The 22,665-nt window shown below is 42.2% G+C and overlaps 1 protein-coding gene across 1 annotated transcript; it reads right to left on the bottom strand.

Annotated features, from left to right (window-relative positions):
- Nucleotides 1–1,819: 1,819 nt before the first annotated feature.
- Nucleotides 1,820–22,290, bottom strand: LOC136098086 (uncharacterized). Its single transcript, XM_065831192.2, has 5 exons — nt 22,167–22,290; nt 21,352–21,928; nt 13,559–14,097; nt 12,169–12,235; nt 1,820–7,347 (listed from the first exon to the last, which is right to left on the bottom strand). Exons 2-5 carry the CDS (start codon nt 21,914–21,916, stop codon nt 5,828–5,830), a joined length of 2,691 nt encoding a protein of 896 aa, XP_065687264.1. The 5' UTR covers nt 21,917–21,928; nt 22,167–22,290; the 3' UTR covers nt 1,820–5,827.
- Between the last annotated feature and the right edge of the window lie 375 nt (nt 22,291–22,665).

Genomic DNA, 22,665 nt, shown 5'->3' on the forward strand with positions numbered 1-22,665 from the left:
TTTTCCTTCTCCAACTTTTCTCCCCTTCTATCTCCACTCCCCCCACCTTCACTTTCTTTTCTTTTTTTCCTCTGTACTTTTCCAGTGGAAAAAAAGGCAAAGGGGAAAGTTGGATAAATTGTTTTCATAAGATGTAGAAACTTTTCTTTCTCCATAGTTCTTCTTTTAGAGAAAATGCTATTTAACCCAAGAATATATATATATATTTTAACATGACAGGCTTTTACCTCAAGCTTCTGCTAAAGCTAGGCATTAACACCCTTCTAGGAAGAAAATTACATCCAGCCTTTTAAGGCTGCTTTCAAGAGATGTCATTTAACGGGATTGCACTAGAGCGTCTGGAGAACAGTTAGTGTCTCTTCTCAAGAGCCTATACACAAGAGAGGCAGCCCTGCAGTGCCCAATGAAACACTGAAGAAAGCTATACAAACTGCAGCTGGCCAAGAAACTCTGTTTTAGCAGTAACAATTCAATTATTTAATGCAAACAAGAGTTTCTTGGTTGACCCAATAGCAGTCATTTGGCTTTCAGGGATCAAGAGCCAGACCATGACACGTGTATACATGTACAGATACAGAGGTGCTGAAGTCCAGCAAATTGGTAACACAGCTGTTCTGAGGCCCATTCACTGCCTATTTTTTCAGGCAGCACTAGCCCAGTAGCACAGACACTGCCATTACCACAGTTAATATCATCTTAGCCTTATTAAAAGGCAAATCCTCCCAGCAGAGGAAGGGACCCCATGCTTGGTCACACAGCGTGCTTCCAGGCAGGTATGCATGCTGTACAAGTGAAGGTCAGACTCCCGAAGAGAAACACAGGGTCAATCTGAGAGGGACACTGAACATAGCAGTCAAAGATCAAGATGGGTTGGGCTGTTATGGAAAGGGCATAAAGCACATCAGCTGCTGAAGGCCAGAAGGGGTAGTTCTGGAGCCAGCCTGGAGAAGGAAGGCTTTCTTTTCACCAGTATTTCACAAATACCTTTCTTCTTCCTCTGAATTTCATCCTTGGCTAATTTAGGCTATGTTAATAACGTCTGTAATCCGTTTCTTACAGTAATTATTTATTTGAGCCCTTCAAATCAGTACAAATGCAGTTGGTGAAAAACATATCATGTAAAATTTCTCCCTTTTGCTTTTAGTGGAAAATGCTGAAAGAAATTTCAAATGGTCTCAAATTCTTTTTTGGAGGAATCTGTTTCAAAACTATTCCTAACCAGAAGTCATTTGGTAGCACCTCTCTTTTCATTCAGCTCTAATAAACTATAACATCTCCGAAAAGAATAAACAGTTGTATAGTTTAAAATAATTGTGAAGAGTCTCTGCTGAGAATACATGAGCTTTAACTAGCACAGGCCCTGACAAAAGCATAATGGTACTGTTGCAAAGGTCTGACCAGGACCACAACACTATCAAAACTGCTGCATGTGACAGAGCCTACGACACACCAAGGCAGTACACATTCCTTCTTTAAAAAAATGTATTCTCATTTTTCTTCTCTGCATTACTATGATGACCATAGCAATGACCAAGATATAAACTCTAGTGCTTTTCTGACACAAGCATTTATTAGTGTAGCAGCGTCAAATGCAATTTTAATCTTCTCAGATCTAGAGTTACGACAGTGAGAACAGAAAACAGGTAGACTAAATGATCTTTAGAAATGTGTACTATTACTGTCCTTGTTTAATGCCACTTCAGCAAACACAGGTAACTAATTCAGATTACATTTGTGAAATCCTGGCCCCCAAAAAGTCAGTGGTAAGAATCACAATAGCTGCAATTAGCCTTCCTCAGAACAAACATAAACACCCACAACGTTTTATTGTTTTATTTATTTAAGTAAAGTTCTCTTAAATCATATTACAATATAATATTAATAGAGGCAAACGTCTAAACAGCTTTTTTTAAAACAAGGTGATATTTCAAAGTAGGAAATTTCATAAAAAAGCACCACTTGAAACCAGTTTTCACAGTGTACTGCAGTCTGCAGAAACCACAGAACAGAGGAGGAATTCACAATATTAAAATAGACTTAACATATTATGCCCAGTTTTGACTTCATAGAAAGCATAAAAAATTGTATAGGTAATAAAATATATTCAGGTAAAATCTTTGAATTTGCGAAATGTTTCACAATACAAAACGATGCAGGTTTTTGTAAGCCAAACCCTTTTTCTTCCTGTATGAACAACACTATACAGCCTAAATTATTTTCCTCTTGTAATGGTTAAGTTTTCTATAACAAACATTATCTGCATAACAGAAGTGAAATAACCACCTGTCTTCCTGGATGTGTTCACTTCAGCTCTTTCTGTACAGCTAGATTCTGCCAGTCTCATACTTACTCTATTACTTTATGAATACCTACCTTGGAAATGCTCTCTGGCAGAAATGACTGGAGAAACAGTCTCCAGTATTCCAACCATATTCATGAACATGGTATCAAAAGGTTAAAAAGAAAAGTCTTTAAATGAATTCTGTACTTCACAGTATTATATTGTGCTACTAATACAAACCATAAGAAAAAATGAATTGAGAAGTTCAAAAGTTGTAAATATAATTAATAAGATATACCTGTCAATAAAACATGCAATTTACTACAGCAAATGGGATAAGTGCCATAAAATTAGCATTCATTCTATATCATCTGATTCCTCTTGAACTTTATCTTCTTTAGGATCATAGTGCACCACTTAATGTTGCATAGTATGAGGAAATATATATCATTTTCATAGATGCAAAGGCTATATATACTATGCCATGAATTTGACTATAATTCCACACTGATTCCAACACACTCCAAATTCATGTTTCTATAATCAAGGTCAGCAAGTGGCCTGAACTATTGACTCACAGGCCTTTTTTTTTTTCCTGAAGAGATGCAAAGGAGGCTCAAATTATCAGCCTTTTCTTGCTTGAAATAAGGCTAAGTTTGCTGTATGTTGCAATTAATACTGCATATTTAATAAAACCTTTTTTTTCATCATGTGAGTACCTTACCACAGATCACATTAGTGAAACAGTATTAGATGCATTATCACCACCAGATGGGTGCAAAATACTGCATTTCTGCCACTGTGCATCTAAAAATCTACTCTGAATTTAAGGGCAATTATGGACACTCCCCCCAGAACCCTGAGAGAAGACTTACTACATTGAAGAATTCATACTCTGAAATCTCTCTCAGCTGTAATAATGTTCACTTGTAACTCCCTGGCAGTATCTGCATCCTTGATAATGGTGCATTTAAATGCAAGTACCACCAACCTGTGATAATACAGGATTTGAGCATCTGTTTCCTCCATATTCAAGCAATTCCACTGATATCACAATCTCAGGTAACGCACAGTCATACAAATCATGCCATTAGATTTGCTATATGCTACATATAGGCAAATGCTTATTATATTCAAGTAACATCCGCATTTTGCTAAAGATGTATCAGGTTATGTCTAACATCAGATTCTGATATCTGCTACACAGGTTTAAATAAAAAATGGCTCTTAACTTGTCATTACACTGCAGGGTGGCAGCCTTTAACCCAACTGCATAGCACAAAACAGCAAAGAAAAATAAAGGATTTTGTCTGTGAGAAAGTAAATTTCTTAACTTTCTCTGAGACAAAACCATAAGCACATAATTTCAACATGTCTTACCTTAGAAATACCCAGGTCTGCTCTCTGCAGAGCTCCTCTTACACCATGTTCATCCTAGCTCAGAAAGGAGCTGCTGGCTTCTCTGAGAAAGAAGCTGTTTGACCCACTCCTTACAAAATCACCTCTTTGTAGAGAGGAGTTTGTTCGAGAAGATATGATGGCCCTGATATCACCTAGGAACTACTAGGCAGATGGATATGTCAGAAAAGTTTAACTCCTGTCACATTTCATCTTTGTTCAGTCTCAGTAGACTTCCAGAGTGAAATACCCAGAAAAACTGCTTTGCTCCTATATAACGCAGCTCCCGTCATTCCAGAAGTCTTCCTCTACCACTACAAAATATCCTCTGTAGCAATAACAGTATTTTGCAAATGTTGAGCACCTTTAATATTAGCTTCACCCTATCCTTCCTTATGTCCTTGCCAGAACGAACAAGCCTGGCTACACAAAGTCACCAAGACCTCTGTCACAGACTTTGGGGACACCAGGATGGAGTTTACTGTGGTTTGCATACTTATGCTGGCTTCAGCACAACACCCAGTGAGGTATCTTGTGATGGGCTGCTTAGACTTTGCAGTAGAAAGCAAAAAAAATTACTGTTCTGTTTGGAAAAGAACAATTTGTTCAAAGCCTGCATACCTTTGAGTATAAACTTCAAGAAAAAAGGATGAGGGAAAGACAAGTGTTAAGGACACAACTACAAAGTTACAAGTAAAAACAGAACCACCAGATAAAATCTTGCATTTGGGTTCATGCTTTCACAGAAAATTACAGGAGGAAGTTATCCAGCAAAAGCAGTGTGACAAACTCCAAAACAGGTGAAGAGCACAGGAAAGTGCATATATTTTAGACATACATACTCACGCAGACACCTACATTAAAGTTATATTGTGCATAGTATTCCTTCTTTCAGTTAGGTTGATGTAAGGCAGTCTGTGAGTGCCTTGTTAACGTCCTCCTTCTGTAATTACATTATGCAACATACATACACCTGTTCTTTAGTAGAAATGGTGAAAGAACTACATGACAGGGCATGCCATTTACTCTTAGCAAAAGAAATTAGAAAGGAGAGTGAGTGAAGCAGCTTTTGTGGAGGGGAGAGGAGAAAACGAGAAAACACTCTACACTGACTGGAGAAAGAAAGAATAGTTCGATGGAAGAGTTGGAAGAAGACAAAATCAGTGTTACTGAACACATCATTTCTTTTTAGAATTAACTGAGTTATTTAACAAAACAACAACAACAACAACAAATCATGTACCTGTTCAGCAAAATAAGTATGTTTGTGAATGGTGTTCCTTTTCAGTCATAAAAATATTTTGTCACCTATAAGAAACCTAATAAAATTTGTTTAATTTCCAAATGTCTAATTTTCAAGACATTGCTTTAATATGAATTTATTTTCTCCTACATACTCTTACTTTTTGGAAGACCATTCCTTCCTTCTCATCCTGCAACTTTTCAGTGGCAAAAACTAAAAACAGGAGTCTTCCCAAATTGCTTAAATGCAGATTATTTCCAAATGAAATTCGAACAGTCATTAGTTCTAATGTTTTTGTTGAGAGCAATTATTATATTTTGTAAAAACAATGTTCCATTTTTGACCCATGTCCATTTCTATAATATTAAGCCTGTATACTCCAGTGTCACTATAGTATAACCCCCAGTTTGAGGCATGTTCTCTCCATTTATAGAAAGCACATCATCTTATAAGATGTAGACAAATTAGCCTCAAAGTGCATTTAGTTTTGCTATTAGCCTGCTGCAGTGAAGAAACTGAGAGCAGGTTTCCATAATTTGGCTGTGCTGGTTTCAGTTGCAGTACTAAAAGGTAAATATTTACCCTTATGTGCAATTTCTTGTGGTCCAGAAATAACCCATTTTAAGAGACAGCTGAACTAAAAATAAGAGAGTTCGACCTGAATTCAAAGTCCCCTGCCTGAAGATGTTAAAAGTAGTAAAATCCTGGACCACTGAAAGCTCTCTTTTCTTTAAATATTGATAATCCAATTAAGTTTATATTTAAATATTCCTAAAATTGAAAGCATTTTAGTGGAACAATCTGCTCATGTCAACACAGTATAAGGTGTCAAATATGTATAAAATCAGAGTAGAATCCAAATGCAATTTAAACCCCAGTTCTGTGCTAACTTGACTGTACAGAAATTAAGATGAAATCCATAAAATAGATATACTGGTTCCATGTTCATGTGTGATCTGATTGATCCTTCCACGCACGCAGTCAAGAGAAACTGATATCAGTGTTCCATTATGTACTTCAAAAGATGCACGAAGGGACACGCTGGTCCAAATGCTTCCCTCTGGCATCTGACCTGCAATCTGCTGAGCAATCACTGTGGGTTGCATGTGATCCATGTTCAACCGATTCAGAGTCATTTTGAGCACATTGCATGAGTGGATTAGCTTTAAGTTAAATGCTAGGCTGGCAACTCCCTTTTCAGTAAAAATGAAATACTTCTGAGCAAGCTGTCCAGAAGAAACCAGCTGTATCTGCTTCTCATTGGATGAGACCTGGGTGAAATCCAGCAATTTGTTTCTCACAGCTCCAGTAGGCAAACCTGTAACAGCAACTGTGGCTGATATGGCACTAGAAACTGCCGAAGGGATCCAGATGAGGCTAAACATGCTAATGCCAGAACTATCTCCAAAATACCGAACATTGCACTGCGCAGAAGAAAGTATCTCAAAGCTAATAAGATCTCCAGCACCAACTTTTGTGGCCCCAGAAGCAGATATCGATGTGTCTCTGTAATTTACCCCAGATTTAAATACATTCATTAATTCTGTGTTGGTACCATTCCTATTGATATAAGAAATTAAGGAGAAGCCCTCCCGGACACATGCATGACCCATGGAATACAATGCCTGGTGGAATACAAATTTGACAACACCAGTTTCAGTGAACTTTATAGCTCTGCCATCATGAGATAAACTTAGCATGTAAGGGTCAGAAACAGATATTATTTTAAAGGTAGGTCGATAGTTGGTTTGGTAATGCATTGCTGTTGACATCTGCGCACTGAGTGCCACAGCACCCGTATCGTGGGACAACCAAAACAAACTGAGAGGGGTATTAAGATCATAAATACTTAAGTCTTTACTTTGATTGCAGAATTGATTTGGGCTCCTCAAATACACAGAAAGAGTTTGGCTGGGCTCCACTTCAGCAGCACTACTTAAACTAGTGCTCTGGAAATACTTCCCTTCTGGCTGTTCAATGCGAACACCACTCAGTTCATAGCCTTCCTCACTGCCATTTAGCTTTAAGGAAAGTTGCAAAAAATTCCTGCAGTTGTGTTTTACTGCAAAATTTAGGTCAGTCCACAACAGACCATGTTGCCTGAATACCAAGCTGTTATCTTCAACCGATAGGATTTCACAGGGAAGCTTTCCCTTTATCTTCAAGTTCAAACCAGAGTAGACCTGAGAGATGCCAGACTTTACAGAGGGTAGAATGATGTTTGCAGCCCAAGACTCTGACAGTTTGTTTTCAGTGGTTGCTGAACACACTGTATCACTGACAGTGGAACAAGGCATGGCCACTATTCCATCTTCACATTTTAAACAGGCCTGGCATTCCTGCATTTCCTTATTGAAGAAATACGCCTCTCCACACAGTCCCAAAGCTGCATCCTTCTCAGCAATTCCAAGGCATCGGAAACCACCTGTTCACAGGAAATGGAGAATTTTTATTGTCATACCTTTAAAATAATAAATCTAAGTACTCTATAGCCCCACATATCAAGTATCTTCGATAACATGTGTAATCATAAGAGAGAAAACAGAAGACTATGTTAGATCACTTTGTGCTACTAAAGGATGCTTGATAGAAAATCAGAGGAAACACTAAGGGTAACTCACTTTTCCAAGTCAAATCCAGTGGTTTAGAGTGGGAAAGGAGCAAGATGGGGCTGCATATGGGCGATTCTAACCAAACCCTGTAATGGATCAGATACAATGATGTTGCTGGAAGGGCACTCTTGCCCTTCCCCTAGGTGAAAGGCACGGTGGCTAACTGGTGCACTGAGCAGCAAAGATACTTTCAACTAATGGAGAATTCCCCTATACAAGGAGAAACGTGCTCTGTCTGCCCAGCCGTGTTACAGGATAGCACTGCTGTAGCTGCAATTGCCAAAGCAGTGCTTTTCAACCTAAAGGACATGGAACCCGGGCATTCTGCGTAGTGTTTAAATAACCTGCAAGAGACAAGTAGGAAAAACAAAATTGTAAACAGCAGGCTTAAAATTATTATGCAGAAGTCCACCCATCGAAAACATTGAAAACCACTGCCCTAAGACACAGCACAACAGTGATTAAGCTAGTCTAAAGTTAAAATAAAACACTGCCGCAATAAAGAGAATATCTAGAGGTACCATTTGAAATTACTTTATTTGACATAAAGCAATTTTCTGCTGTTAAACGGTACACTATGACCTCAATGGATCAAAGAAGGCACATTCAAAGAGCAGATTTTAAAAGCAGCCTGTAATTTTCTGTGGCAATTTTCCAAGAGCACCAGCAGCTGCCAATGCCTCTGGCTGTAGTGACCAGTGCCCAAAACCTTTGTGCGTGGAGCCTTTCAGTATCTAAATCAACACACAAGACTTGAGGCACCCTAAAAAATAACCACTTGCAGTTTGTGCCTCAAAGCTTAATCACTAATGCACTCGCTTCTGCTTTTTTACCACTATAATCAAAACTCAATAACCATCCTTCTTACAGGTCTTCTTAAATGTCCTTTACTATCTAAATACTGTGTCATACATTTGCTTTATTCCTCAGCTGGAAAGTTGCTAGATCTGAGCTGGGATTTGCTCTGAGACTGGAACTACAAGCACACGACATGAACCCCAACAAGCCGTTTTTCTTCATTTCTGACCCCAGGGTGGAGCTGGCTATGCAGACCGCTGATGCAGGCAGAAAAGCACAACACATGTACTGCAAACTGCAAGACAGAGCAATATACACGCACTTGGCCCACAAGGGATGTCAGAATATTGGCTAAAATTCACTTTTAATACTATATTATTCAGCAGAGAACACCAGACACTGTGCTCATTTATACAGGTTTCATATATTCACCCTCATATCTCTTTATCTATTTATGTTTCATTCACTTAAGCAATGATTCTCCACTAACACTGGTATGTAGGACTACACAATTTATGATGTGAGAACATTGGTTCTGAGACCAGGTACGGTTTTCTCAAAAGGCTTCATTGCAGAACAGTAAGATTTTTCCATTTGAAAAAAGTCAAAAGAAAGTTAACACTTTGTTCCCCCTGAAAGTGGCTGGCTTTTTTTTTTTTAATGCAAAACAAAAGCCAAATAAGTAAGATCACATTTTTTTAACTAAGAACATTCTGTAGGGAATACAGAAAAGAAAAAAAAAAGGCGCCCAGGCAAACTTTCCTTTTGAAATCAGTTTCACCCCGGTGTAATTACTCACATGACGCTTCCTAAGCAGTTCTTTTTGTCCTATCAATGGCTCCCTCATCACTGAGAAATACAGGATGAACTGCTATTGAGTACACAAATACAGCTGGTTCACATAGTACAGAAGATCTGCAGTAGTGCTTGGAAATACTTTTTATGCTATTTGCTTCTTTAAAATATTTTAATGTACATTTAAGGATTTTTATATATATAAAGTTTTACAAATACATGTGGTGACTATTCTCACCAATTTTGCCACCTAGTATTTTATTGGTTAGATCTGCAGCAGGTGTTCCCCTGGATGTACTTCAAATCGGTGACTTCAAAGCCGCACACAGCCCTCTTTCTGTGGACATGGTGGCAAGAGCAGCATCCTACCCTTTGCCCAGAACAGGTCATGCAGCAAATGACAGGCAAGCATCAGAAAGCCAGCACAGGAGCAAGCCATGACTGCTTTGTACTTCTCTTTACTGCCTAACAACCTCTCCCACCTCTCTCTGGCTCCTGCTCTGGGCACTGCTGTACTCAAGCTGGTTTTGTGAAATCAAGTATCTCTGCAGCACATTCACCAGCCCTCACCATCCATGGAGGCCAGGCAATTGCAAGGCAATCAGAGTAAGCCATCCATATATTTTTCTGCTCTTACTAAGCATAACTGTCTGACGCAAACGTGACAGTCAAGCAGATTAAGTATGGGAATCCATCACTTTTTAAACACTCTATGTCCAATTTGGACCATCACAAATCAACACAGCTAATTACAAATCAGGGCTATCTGTCCAGGTTCTCATTCATCATTCCCCTGTATCCCAGAGTAAGTTTTACAGCAAGTACTCTTAAGCTTGCTTGGCATTCTGGGGAGGATGCCTTTGGTTGACTCTGCCTGAGGGGTTCACACCAAGACAGCAGTCTGACCGCTCTCCTGTGATTGCCTAAAAAGGAAATGATGCACCTCCAACTGTCATCACTCCTCAATGACTAGCCTTTAATCAAATAATCTAACAACTCTCATCCCAGATAAAAGTAAGAAAAAGTGTGGCAGAATTCCCTATTTGCTACAAAAAAGCAGCAGGGGAAGAAGGTATGATGCAGAGGAAGGTGGAAGGGTGAAGAAAGAGAGGCTCCTAGTTGCATGTGTCTTTATTTGCTCTGTCTCCCTTCACACTCCCTTCACACAGTGAACACAAGTTGCTACAGATGCAACAACCTTTGCATGCAGTTCAAGAAACCATATACAACATCTTGAACTCATATGCCAGATCACATCCCCATCTCCCCTACATTACCCAAAACAGACATTCAGTTGCAGTCTCCCTTTTGACAAGCTAATTGCACTTGTATAAGATAATGAGCTATCATGAACAGGCAGGCTAAAAATAGCAGTCCCCTCTAATAAAAACTCAAAAAGAACGCTCTCTCTTCTATGACACATGGGGACAACATTGACAGGACATTGACTCCTGATCCAGGTGATGGGAAATAGTTTGCTTTCACACCTTTACAAGTCACCATTAAAACCAGGAGAGGAAGAATCAAATACATTGCTACTGCCTTTCTGTCATCTGACACATCACCACTATCCATCTGTGTCTTGGCAGTATTTTGCCCTCACTTGCTTTCCTCCAGCAGTTGTACAGACCCACTCTTGGACTGGGTCCTCCCACCACAAAGTGCACTAGATAAATTCCTTACAGCCTTCCCTTCTCCAAGCCACAGACTAGAGCAGCACCGAATGGCTACCACAGTGGTGGCTGCGCTCCTTTCTTAGGGCTGGGGCCTTGTGTGTTGTTTTCCACAAAACCACCAAACCAATCAAACCCAGCATCTTACTAAAGATGAGACAAAGCTTTACACCTTTCCAATTCTCTGTCTAAAATGTTGTGCCCTAAGCTGTCTTGCCTCTAACAGCCCACCACTAAGGCCGTCTAAAAGCGTCTTGCCTCTTATTTTGCAAGACTGATGGTACCTCCTCTACAGCATTTCCCACAGAAGGAAAAACTAAGTGTTCTCTTCTTCTAGCCATTTCCAGTTTCCTGTGGTGCTTGTGGTAATACCATCCAACCCACCACAGTTCCTGCCCAGAGGAAGTAAGGATAATGTAAGTGAGCCCATGTCCTCTTTTAACCCTTTCCTAAGACCAATTCCCTCCCATTTTTTTCTCCACCAATGGCAGGGCAGGCATAGTACAAAATCCCTCATAATCAGCTGAAGAAAGCCCTTGGCCCTCTTTTTACAAGTAAGAAGTCTAGAAAAGAAACACCATAAAACCTAATGAAGCTGACCCTCAGTTATTTAACTGGGATCCCTCAGACAGAGGTCACAACTGCTGAAATGTTCTGTTTGATCACAGAGTTCCTTTCAAGTTATTCTGGCTGACCAAAAATTAGACAAGTAGAAAGAAACCTAGTACCTGGCTATAATTTGCTCAGTATACCTATTAATTTTGTTCTTTTGTGTGTAACTGCTATGAGAAGTAATGAAGGCAAAGTCTGCAGTGCACGACTCCAGTCAAATCTGCTCTTAAATCTCTGAGAAATTCTTCTAAGCCCCCACAAATTATGGAAACTGTTGATCATTCCTCTGTGTTTGACAATATTGTTGCTGAAGAAGAATAGGATTGATGGAGGGAGGCCTTATAAGAACCTTCATTAGATCAAATCAAATATCTACCCTAGTGCAGCAGAAGGAAAATGACAACTATTTTTCTCCATTACGGATAATATCTTTGATTTTGACCCCATCTGCACCAGCATAAACAAGAGGAAAGTCAGATCATAATTTAAAATTAAAACCAAAGCACATAAAAGCCCATGAAAATAAGGTAAAAGGAAATGTTCAAAGCTCCTAATGGATATTATGTCCTAAATAGCCCACTGTCCACAAGAACTACTATCAGCTTAGAGCTGTGTGTTTTTCAACCCCTTTGATTCCAGCAAGCTAAAAATGTCATTAATCACAAATATACAGGCCTGATTCCTTATCTATCTCTTTGACCTGTTACTGAAGATCTAATTATCTTCATTATTTAATTATCAGAGAATATAACTTACCCGGAGTATTCAGGCATTTTATCCTCTCACCACAAATGCTCGGAGATTCAGTGCATTCATCTCTGTCCTGTAAATCACAAGAGTCGTATTGAAACACTTTAACACTACAACTTAAATTAGAAACATGCACTTCGGGCTCTGTGACACCACTAAAAAGCATATGTAGAGATGGTGAGGGGGCTGATCTCGTAAGTGTGTTGGAGCAAGACAACTTGGTTTCAATTTGTCATCCATTTTAAAAAGAGATCCAAAAAGACTGCGTGGTGGCCACAGAAAGGTAGTAGTGTGCAGATGATGAGCTAAATGGATTGATTGTACAACTAACTCTAGTTACAATGCACAATCTGTAAGACAGTACCACAACCCTGGGAGCAAGGCATCACTCAGTTGGTCTTAAGGACCTTGTAACAATCAAGACAGCGTTAGGAAAGGCTCTTAAAGACATTTAGTCTGGGAGGAAGGTGCTAACTGAAAAGACACAAGAAAGGTAAATGATAAAGTAGTATTTCCTGTCAACAAGCCCTCCTTTCACCCTACAGCAGGCAGAGGGGAAAGAATAACAGGCTACATTTGCATTTAAATGGTAGCATTAAAGAAAACTGAGACTAGCGGAGAAGGAACTGGACAGACCCTTTCAGGTTCTCTTCTCAGTGTCTTGGGCTTAGGTGACCATCTGTTCCGCCCCATGCTAACCTAAGAATTGGGGGCAACACTTTACAAACAAGACACTCTTTTAAATGTCAAGTTCCCCATATATCTAAGGACTTCCAAACAAGAGAAAGTGACCAAAGAAGCATCTTGTTTTGCTTACATGCTGGTTTTGTATTGTATCTTAAAATATATTTTATAATAAAACTTATTTAATAATAAAAGCACCCATGTTCTATATTTTTCTGTTTGTAACGTTTAACCTGTAATGAGTTTTTAAATTCATTTTAACTGACAAGTTCTGTTTCCAAACTTACAAGTAACTATCTGACCTCTAACTTTGCTTAGTAAAACTTTCCTCTGCTTTTCAGAGATGTCTAGAAGCTCCTGTAGAGTGGACTGGGATTAAATAAACAAATTTAGCATGCCTAAGTATACTTGTTTTAGGATGTCTTTTCCTACCACAATGTAAAGAATGAAAGTCCTGCCAGTTGTCAGGTTTGGGAAAACATCACATCCAACAGGCACAAACTGGTGCCCCATTTAGAGTAGCACATGCCAAAGAGAAACCCCACAAAAAACTTCAGACAGACTTTGAAGTGCCAGAGACACATTTGGTAAAACACAAGCTTCAAACTGGATCTTTCTAGCTCTCCAGGTAGTTATTTCCAGAACGTTATCCCAATATGTCCAACACAATACTTCACGAGCAATAACTGAAAGATACAGAATGATATTTCACCTGGCAAATCCGATCAGAGTTTGCAGAACACTCGGCCATTTGGAAAAAACCAGCAGGACACACTGTACATTTTTCACATTGTGAAGGTGTCTTTTGGAAATTGCAAAATTCATCACTTTCACAAAGGCCACAGTCCAGCAAAGACTCCCCAACATTAATCACTTTTGCATCCACTTCTACTTTATGCACAGAGTATGACTTCTGGAGATGATTTCTGACCTGGTTCTGAAGTCCTTGAAGATGACTTTCAAAATAACTTTGAATATCTTCTTGCAAACTCTGAAATGACATTTGTTTCACCGTGTCAAAAAGCATGCCATACTGGACTTTGATCAGATCCATTTGCTCATACATTTTTCTTTGCTGTTCAAGAATCTCCCGTTGCTGGCTAACCAATATGTGCTGCTGTTCAGCAAGTTTTTGCTGCAAATCGGCAATGATCTGTTGTTGGCTTTTTAGCATTTCAGTAAATTTCTCGTGCCCTTTTGCAAGGTGCAGCTGTAGTATTAGGGCATCTTCAGATGGAACTTCATTTTCTCCTGAAATACAAATGATCAGTTATTGTCCAAGAAAAGTAATTTTCTAGTTTCCTGTATTATCTCTTCAAAGGCATTCAAATTTTAATAAGTTAATAAAAAGCCTCACCAAATTCAAGTAGTGATTATACAGCCAGTTCCTCTACTATCTTTGTAGCCCCTTCATAGGACCACAAGGTCTTCAATTGCATAAGCAACAACATTTATAGTGGTAGACATTAAAAAAGTCATAATCAAGCCCCATGCTTCAGGGCATAAATAAATCATCACTGGGGTTCAATAACAGATTAATCATTCCTATGTACATGTTCAATTACTATAAAGAGTAAATTGTCAGTTTTGACTGTAGAGGTGATAAAATGAAGTGATAAAACTTGCTGAGAATACTAAGCTATTAAGGATAGTAAAAGTAAGGATCAATCACAAAGAGCTGCAAAAGGAGTCTATGACACTGAGCAGCTGCAATAAAAGGGCAAAAAGAAACTCAACGGAGATGAAGGTGAAATGAGGCATCCACTAAAAAAAAAAAACCAAACACCTAAGTTTTTTATATCAAATGTTGTATTTGTAGATTATTATTACCACTTCAAAAGTATCTTAAGGTAATACACCTAGATATAGATGTTGGGCCACAGAGCCATTTAATCATCAGTTCAGTGTCCAAGAGAGGTCAAAAAGACAAATAAAATGCTTTAACTAATTAAAAGAGGAAGACATAACAGAACAGAATGTATAATTCTATTCTATTCTATTCTATTCTATTCTATTCTATTATTAATCAATAGAGTATTTTTAATACAGCATGCAGTCCTGGTTCCCTGTCTCAAAAAAGGGCACAGAAGAACTCAAAAAGTTCACAAAAGGGCAGCAAGGAAAATCTAATGTATGAGACCACTACAATATAAGAAAGTATGTAGGGATTTTCAGGCTTGGAAAACAACAACAACAACAAAGACTGTGCTATACAGGCATCCTAAAGCAAGCGGATATTGAAAGACTCTTCATTCTTTCTTCCAATATAATAACTAGGGGACATCAAATGAAGGCAGCATTTTCAATACATGTTAAAAGTTCAATCAGGTCCACAGAGTTGCTGGCCCAATATGTAAAGCAAAATCCGGTTGGGGCTAAAAGATATACAGACATCAATCAGGTTCAGAAAATCTGAGTAACAAAAGTGTCAGAGCTGGGAAAATGATCTGGGTAAATATCATGCCATGCTTTCCACAGTATCCATTGCTGGACACTGCCTGAGAGATAATGCTGAATCAAACACAGTCACTCATCTGTTCTTACACACCACTGTATTTACTTCTTTTAAGTGCAGAACATCAAGGATGAGACAATGAAAAACACCATAGCCAGTTCCTATTTATGGTTCCTAAAATATCTTCTTGTTCAGTTACTTTTACTCATGGCATAAGGCACACATTAATTTTCACTTTTCAGTATTCACTTAAATATTAAGGTAGTTTGCGGGGTACTAGATTTGAGAAAGTAAAGACCAGGATCCAGAAAAGGTCATCCAAGTTGAAAAATCCAGATTTTGAAATATCTGGTAATATTATACCCCCAGCTGTCCTCCTGTCTGACATGAACAAGCAGTTCTGTGAAGTGGCTTCCATTTGACTGGCTAAATAAGTAGCACTACCTTTGCCACCTTACTTCTTCAGAATGTAGAGGAACAACCAAGCTGCTTCTGTCCTACCAGCTGGAAGGATTAACAACTAGAGGCAAACTTTCAAATGCTCATTTTCACTCTCTCCTCTCTTTAATCACCTCTTACACCTTTATACAACCTTGCCTACTTTTAGTACCTCTGTCTGTTGTCAAATTTGCCTTCAATCAGCCCATAGGCTTGACAGATACCGGGCAGCAAGACAGTTACAAGCACAATGTGATTACCTATCAAGATTTTTCATCGACCTACATGGGCTCCATTTGTGCTTGGGGCTGGAAAGACATTAACAAATTTCTTTTCACAAAACTTTTCCTCTCAGAAGTCTGGCTTACAACCAAGAATACAAGCAGAAAAGCACAGGTCCTTGTCAAGTACTTTGGCTGTACAGTAGAGAACACAGTGCAAAAGGACTCTGTCATGTATCAGCAAGAGTTATATCTTTAAAGTAGATGAAAAGTCTGTGAAGAAAAGGGCAGCTCTTACCTGGCCAAAAAAGCATATGCACCTAGAAAAATAGCTGATGAAAGCTGGCATACTGAGGTTTTGGTTACCATACTGACGACTGGTACTTGTTTCTTGGTAGATGTCCCCATATGTTTTCTGGCCTTGTTTCTCTACATTAACTATAAAAAAGTTAGGGCACGGTGAACATGTCAGATGAGGATGTCTCTATTGCAGCTGCCTAAAACTGTGAGAAGAATTCCACTGCAAGTGATGTTTACACATTAGCAGATGCCAGCAATCCTACTTACGTACCTTTCCACACCACCCAAACAAGCATCCAACAGGTACACCACTAACAACACTCAGATGTTCCTATGACCACAGAAGCAATATTACTTTCCTTGAACATGCATGCCACACACAGCCATGGCAAGGTCTGTTATGCAGACATCAGCTCCATGCTTCCAGGATCAAACCACGGTGCAAATGTCATATCACATATGAACCTCTGCTACATTTCCCTTCTATGCCTGGAAAGAACATCATCCTGAGGGCACGTAGCGTGGATAATGCAGCCCTCAGGCCCAATCTGCCACTGCACAAGGGACAGAGTCGAAAAGCAGGCAGTTATCCTACTGCATGGAAGGGAAGGTGAGATCTTGATTGAGACTAAAGAGCAAAAGGCCACCCGATGGTGCCAGTCATTCCTAGTAATCACAGGAGATGAGAGCAGTGGGCTGCAGGCACTGCTCAGTGCACAGGTAGCAACTGCATGAGAACCTACAACCTTGTTCACCATGCTTGGCAGGTATGAGATACGGCAGCTGTACATTATTTTGCCCAAATACAGGTGTTCGCAGCTGCAGAGAAGTCTGCCCAAAAGAAAACAACAGAAAAATGGGTCTGATGGGAAAAATTAAGGGTTTAATGGCAATTAACTAAGGAGGAGAGAAACACAGAGGAATACAAAATGGTAAGACAACAAAACCAAGTCCTGTGCATTTCTTCTCTTGGGATGCCAGTCTTTCATCTCAAGTAAGGTGTACTCATGGTGCTGCTGAGAAATCACAGTCACAAGCTTGCAGAGGAATTGGCTCATCTGATTTGAAAAGGGAGTACAAGTCTATACTCCAGCATCTTCACCTGGCCAACAGAAGTGGTAGTTCAGCTGCAGTTGACAGCTTTCCAGATAGTAGCTGTGGTGCTGGTAATACTAGCTGCAAAGCTGATGAAGATGTTTGTATGATCCCCACAGAAGGGTTGTGCTGGTTCTGACAGGCAGCTGTTGGAGAGTAACAGTCACCTGCCTCACGCAGATATGCCTGCAAACACAGACACGGTGCTGGGAATAAGCTGGAGTCCCTGATACTGGCCTGTGTCTTGGATGGCTGACATCAGACATGGTCTTCAGCAAGCTTTCAAGCAGACTGCACCCCACACGAATGGGGCTACACAACAGGCTGAACAAAAGATTTTTCTGCTCACCAAAACACAGCTTTCTCCACCAGGTAAACTGGAGGGGACATCTCGCTGAGTCGCTGAAGAATCACTGCATCTCTATTCATGCACTGTCACAGAGCTGGTAGTAATAGGGTGGGGTGGGCCATGAGGTCTCCAGCCGTGGATGGTGAACTAATACAGGCAGAGAAATGGGTTGATGGTCACCTAGGCAGTGTATTCCAGCTCTCCTGCTGTCTGAGGAGAGGGCAATGGCAAAGAAACACCTCATGTGGCTGGCCTTAGAGTGATGTGCTGAAATAGTAACCAGACAGAAATGTTCCCCTAAAAGCAAGAGAAAAATAGGAACGGTCTTCTTGAATAGGTGGTTTCCTCTCTTTTCAGCTACAGCACCTTAGATGTGAAGCTGAAGGGCTAGACAGCCTTCTGTTTCTTTCTTGTACCATGAATTAACTGTACCTTCATCCTTGATCAAAAACCATTAGAAATCCCCAAGACGAATTTTCTGCACATGGCTACCAAAGAAATCTTCTCTTTTGCGGCAATAATTACATAGAGAATTAGGAGTATGCATGAGGATGCAGAGGTGGCATATAATCGGTCATACACTTGTGTTCTTTCCGACTGTGTGACAAGTTCCTAGAGGCTAAAAATAAATGTACGATTGCTTGGACTAGAAGCATATACCTGTGCTGTCCATAAAATGTATAGACATCACCCTGCAGTCATGCAGAAGATGTACCAGGCACAGGAAAAGAAAAATACTGTGGTATTTTCTTTGCCTCCTGTTCACTTAAGTCACAAGCTGAGCACATGGAGCAGCCTTATCTCACCAGAGGCTGCTGCACTCAAGAAATCCTTAGATTTCCTTCAGAGGGACCCTTGATGGTCTCCATATGTTACTGAACACCACAGGCAGTGATCCCTGAATGCAGTTCTTCTCCATGAAGGTAAAACTGTACTGCACATCTGCAAGACAGACTCCTGTCACACCTGCATAACTAAATTTATCCAGTAAATTTCATGACAGCAAAGCCACCATCTCCACCATACAGACTGGGCATAGCTCGAGTGAACTCTCAGTCTCCCCTAGCAGGGCTCTCCAGAAGACTGGAACTGCAACATGCTCTTCATGATCCCTACCTGCCCTTGCCCTGTCATGTTCACTGCATGCTGGTTGAGTAGCAGCTCACCCTAGACACCTGGTAAATGCAATTCCCTTAATCAGGTGTCTCATTACCACATTTTGTTGATTTGTTTGTTCTAGTAAACAAGCCACACTGGAGTTGCTATAGAGAACCATATTCATTTCCAAGACCCACCACTCCATCTGTAAATGGAGACTGAACAAGGTATTCTCTGCACTGATGTGGGAAACCCATGGATCTGTGTTCAAAAGAAGGTTTCAGACAAATGCAGAGAATATTAGAGGTTGCGGGCAGAGCAGAATACTGGATGCTTGCCTGTACACTGACTTGAAGGAAACCAAAGACTATCAACATGACTTATTTTTTTGATCCAGATGCCAAGAACATGGAAGTTCTCCTGAATGTTCACGAATCCAGTACATCATTCTTCCACTCCTAGGAGAGAAAGCTGCTTTGTAAAGGCCTGGGTCCAGTCTCTAGAATGGGGGAAACAGGTATATATATATATATATATATGTCCTTTGTCCAGTCTGGACAGAACTATGTCTACAGCAAGTCTCATCCACATCAACTGCACTCATGATTGCTGCAGTGGGCCCCAGTGCGGGCTGGTGCCAGCCAGTGTCACTTGCTGGCCACAAGGCAGAATCAGTGAGCGGGGAGAACTTCCGAGGGTGCAGTTGTCCTCATGTGAAAACTCTCTCTCACGCACAGAAGTTCATGTGTTGTCACAGGTTTGCTCACTGCGTGCTTCCATGCTGTCAGTACCTTCCATAAGATGAGGCGGTTTAGTGGGCAGTGCTGTACACTGCTTTCCCTCCTACATATAGGATGCTTCTCTTTGCCACAGGAAGGATTTGACTGCACAAATCCATGACTGCCACTGGCCATAAGGTATAATCCATTCTTGATGCATTCAAGGATTTTGTTAAGGGAAACTTCTAACCGCACTTCTGTTCCTCCAAGACTTCACCCAGCACCAGGCCTGTAAAGAACATAAAATTGAAAGAGTACAGTGAACTCTGCATTGAATGTCCAAAATCCCCAGCATCTTCACTCTCTGGTCCTTTTGCTTTAATCTCCCTTATTCCATTTTCCTCTGACCCACATGAGAGGGGGCAGAGGACCTAACCCTAAGGCCTAAGAGACAAGAGATGCATGTAACTCACCATGTTAGCTGGAATGGCTGATGGTACTGGAGACTGGGCAGCACAGATTGATCCAGGTCCTCTAAAGATGGCCAAAGAGTAAAAGGATGTTTGGAGAAAGAGGTCATGCTGAGCTGGATGCTCTTTGTAAGACCTTCATGGAGACAGAGCATGTCTGCTTTCAGCACCATCCAATAAGTATTAGTCTTTTTGGTTCATGCAGAATGCCCTTATTATTTGCCAGGGCTTGTGTTACATAGAGATGGATTTTGATAAGGACAAAGAAAATGCAAATACCCTGGATCCTTTTCCAAAAGGGAGGCATGGCAGTTCTGGTGAGAGCACAGAAGTGAAGAAAATGGAGGCTAACCATACTGATTTCTCTGTTTTGTGTCCACCTTTGGTCACAGAGCATAAAGAGGTTCTGTAAGACATCTGGGAGCAACATCAGGCAAGATGACAGTAGACAATGTCACTGCACTAAGCATGGGGGGCATTAAATCCCAGCTCTGGGACTGGAATCGTCACTAAGTGCTGGCGGGAGGCTTAGATTGCGCTCTGGTGTCTGAACCTGCCAAAGCCCTCAAATTAGCCATATGGATGTGACAAAGTTTAAATCATCTTCTTCACACTTTCCATTAGCTTTTAACATCGATGGGGAACAAAACATATTGTGCTTCCTCATACATTTTATATATTTTAGATAAGGCATTAAATCAGAACCCAAACTGCTTTGTGGTCATTTAAGATCTTCTGGTGCTTTTCATACAGGTAAATCCACATGCCAGGCAACTATACACCGTCTTCTGCTGACTTGTGAGTATAACCATGGGCATATCTGGCTTCTGACAAGGATACTGAAGTGACCAGAGCTGTGCTCTCATCAATTGACAGACAAGTGCTCTGAATGAGGTGCAGTAAGAGAGGCTCTGCATTTTTTTTTCTGGCTATTACAGCAAGTTTCTTACCAATGGCATCAGTTCATCCATCCAGAGTAGGGAACATACACACACCCCACTGAAGCTTTGTACGATGTTGCTATAAATAAAAAACCCCAGAAATACCAGACTGTGAAGAGGGGGAAAGTTACAGGTCTTACATTTGTTTAAAAATAGCACTAAAAAAAGATTTTGTCATGTTTCCTCTGCTGTGGGTCTCCAATGTTTGCATGTGTGTGTGGAGGGGAGATGAAGGGGAGAGGAAAGGGGAGCCAGGGCAGCAGTTCCCTCATGCATCACGAACGCCAGTGCCAGATTCACCTTCTAATTCTCCCAGAATTAGGAGCTCACGGCTGGGCTCCCAGAGATGGTAAGCCCCCTTGGCTCCGCGGACCCCGCCGTCCCACTCCCGCCCTCCCGGCCCCCTCAGGGCCCCGCACCTGGCTTGACGTCGCAGGTGAGCTGCACTCCCAGGGCGCCGCCGCCCAGCTCGGGAGCGGCGTAGGCAAAGTCGTCCCCCGCGAACTGGGCGGCTCTCTCGGCGGCTCGCAGCAGCGCGGGCTCGGGGCAACCCTCGGCAGCGGCGGCACAGCCCTGGCCGCGGGGCCGCGGCCGCAGGCGGGGCAGCAGCCGGCACTCCAGGCCCTGGCAGTCGCGGCGGGTGCCGTTGGCGGCGCAGTCTCCGCCGGGGCAGGCCTCCGGCGCGCCCCCCCTAGCGGCGGGGTGCGGGGCGCTGCCGGCCGGCGGGCGGGGCGGCGGGGCGCCGTGAGGGGCGGCGGGCGGCGCCTTGCCCTGCGGCGGCCGCAGCGGTGTGGCGGTGTGCAGGAAGGAGCGTGTCGGGCGGCCGGCCCTGCCGCTGCAGCGGGCCCCGCGGCAGGGCGGCGGGGGAGCCTCGCCGCCGCAGGAGGGGCCGCGGCAGGGCTCGGTGCTGCCGCCTCCCGTGCCCAGCAGCGAGAGGCAGACACCGAGCCAGCAGCGCGCCCACCACAGCCGTCTCCCCGGCATCTCCGGCCGCGCCTGCAAGAGAAGAGAGGCCGGGGCAGGTCAGGGGAGCTGCACCTCTCTGCGGAGCGGCCCGAGCCCGCCGCTCCCTCCGCCCCAGCCCGGCATGCACACAGCCCCGGACCCCCCATCCCTCTCTCCCTCGTTTTTGCAGATCCCGCTAGAGCACCACAAATCCGGGAAAAACTTTTTACAACACACACCCACTGCCTCCCGCCCTGCCCCGTCCGATCGCGGCGTCTCTCGGTGTAACCTGCGGGAAGGTGCAGGGCAGCGCCTGGAACAACTGCGGCCGCGGGGTTGGGCTCCTCGAAGCGGCTGCCCGCAGCGGGGACTGACCTCCTCCCAAAGCTGGAGGGGAATGGAAATGTGCAACATTCCTGGGGCTTCGTTAGCATCAGATTTCCCAAGCGCCTCCCTTTAACTCCTTCGCTCCTCCAGCCCCTCCCGGCTGCCCGGTGCGGCGGCGGGGCAGAGGAGGGGGCTGCCCCCCGGGAACCACTGCCCGCCGGGCTCCGGCTCTCCCGCGGACACCGCCGGCCTCTCTTCCCAGTAAGTGTTATCCCAAGATCCGCGGCAAGGATATGTACACGTCTTTAATCCTGGGCTTTCATTCCTAGTGGTTTTATTTCTCCTGGAAAAATAAAATAACAATAACAATGACCCCAAACCAACGGGAATAAAGAACACACTCGGTGCAGTTTCCAATAAAGAAAATTTCACGGGGCTGGAAAAAGTTACTGGTAGTTTGG

Source organism: Patagioenas fasciata, chromosome 2 (assembly GCF_037038585.1).
Source record: "Patagioenas fasciata isolate bPatFas1 chromosome 2, bPatFas1.hap1, whole genome shotgun sequence".
Taxonomy (NCBI): Eukaryota; Metazoa; Chordata; class Aves; order Columbiformes; family Columbidae; genus Patagioenas; species Patagioenas fasciata.

Excerpts from the sequence above, each read along its gene's own strand:
- LOC136098086 (XM_065831192.2), bottom strand. The coding sequence starts at position 21,916 with ATGCCGGGGAGACGGCTGTGGTGGGCGCGCTGCTGGCTCGGTGTCTGC. Across the intron at positions 14,098-21,351 it reads CACCTGCGACGTCAAGCCAG|GAGAAAATGAAGTTCCATCT; the intron begins GTGCGGGGCCCT and ends TTTGTATTTCAG. Across the intron at positions 12,236-13,558 it reads ACTCTGATCGGATTTGCCAG|GACAGAGATGAATGCACTGA; the intron begins GTGAAATATCAT and ends TGTGATTTACAG.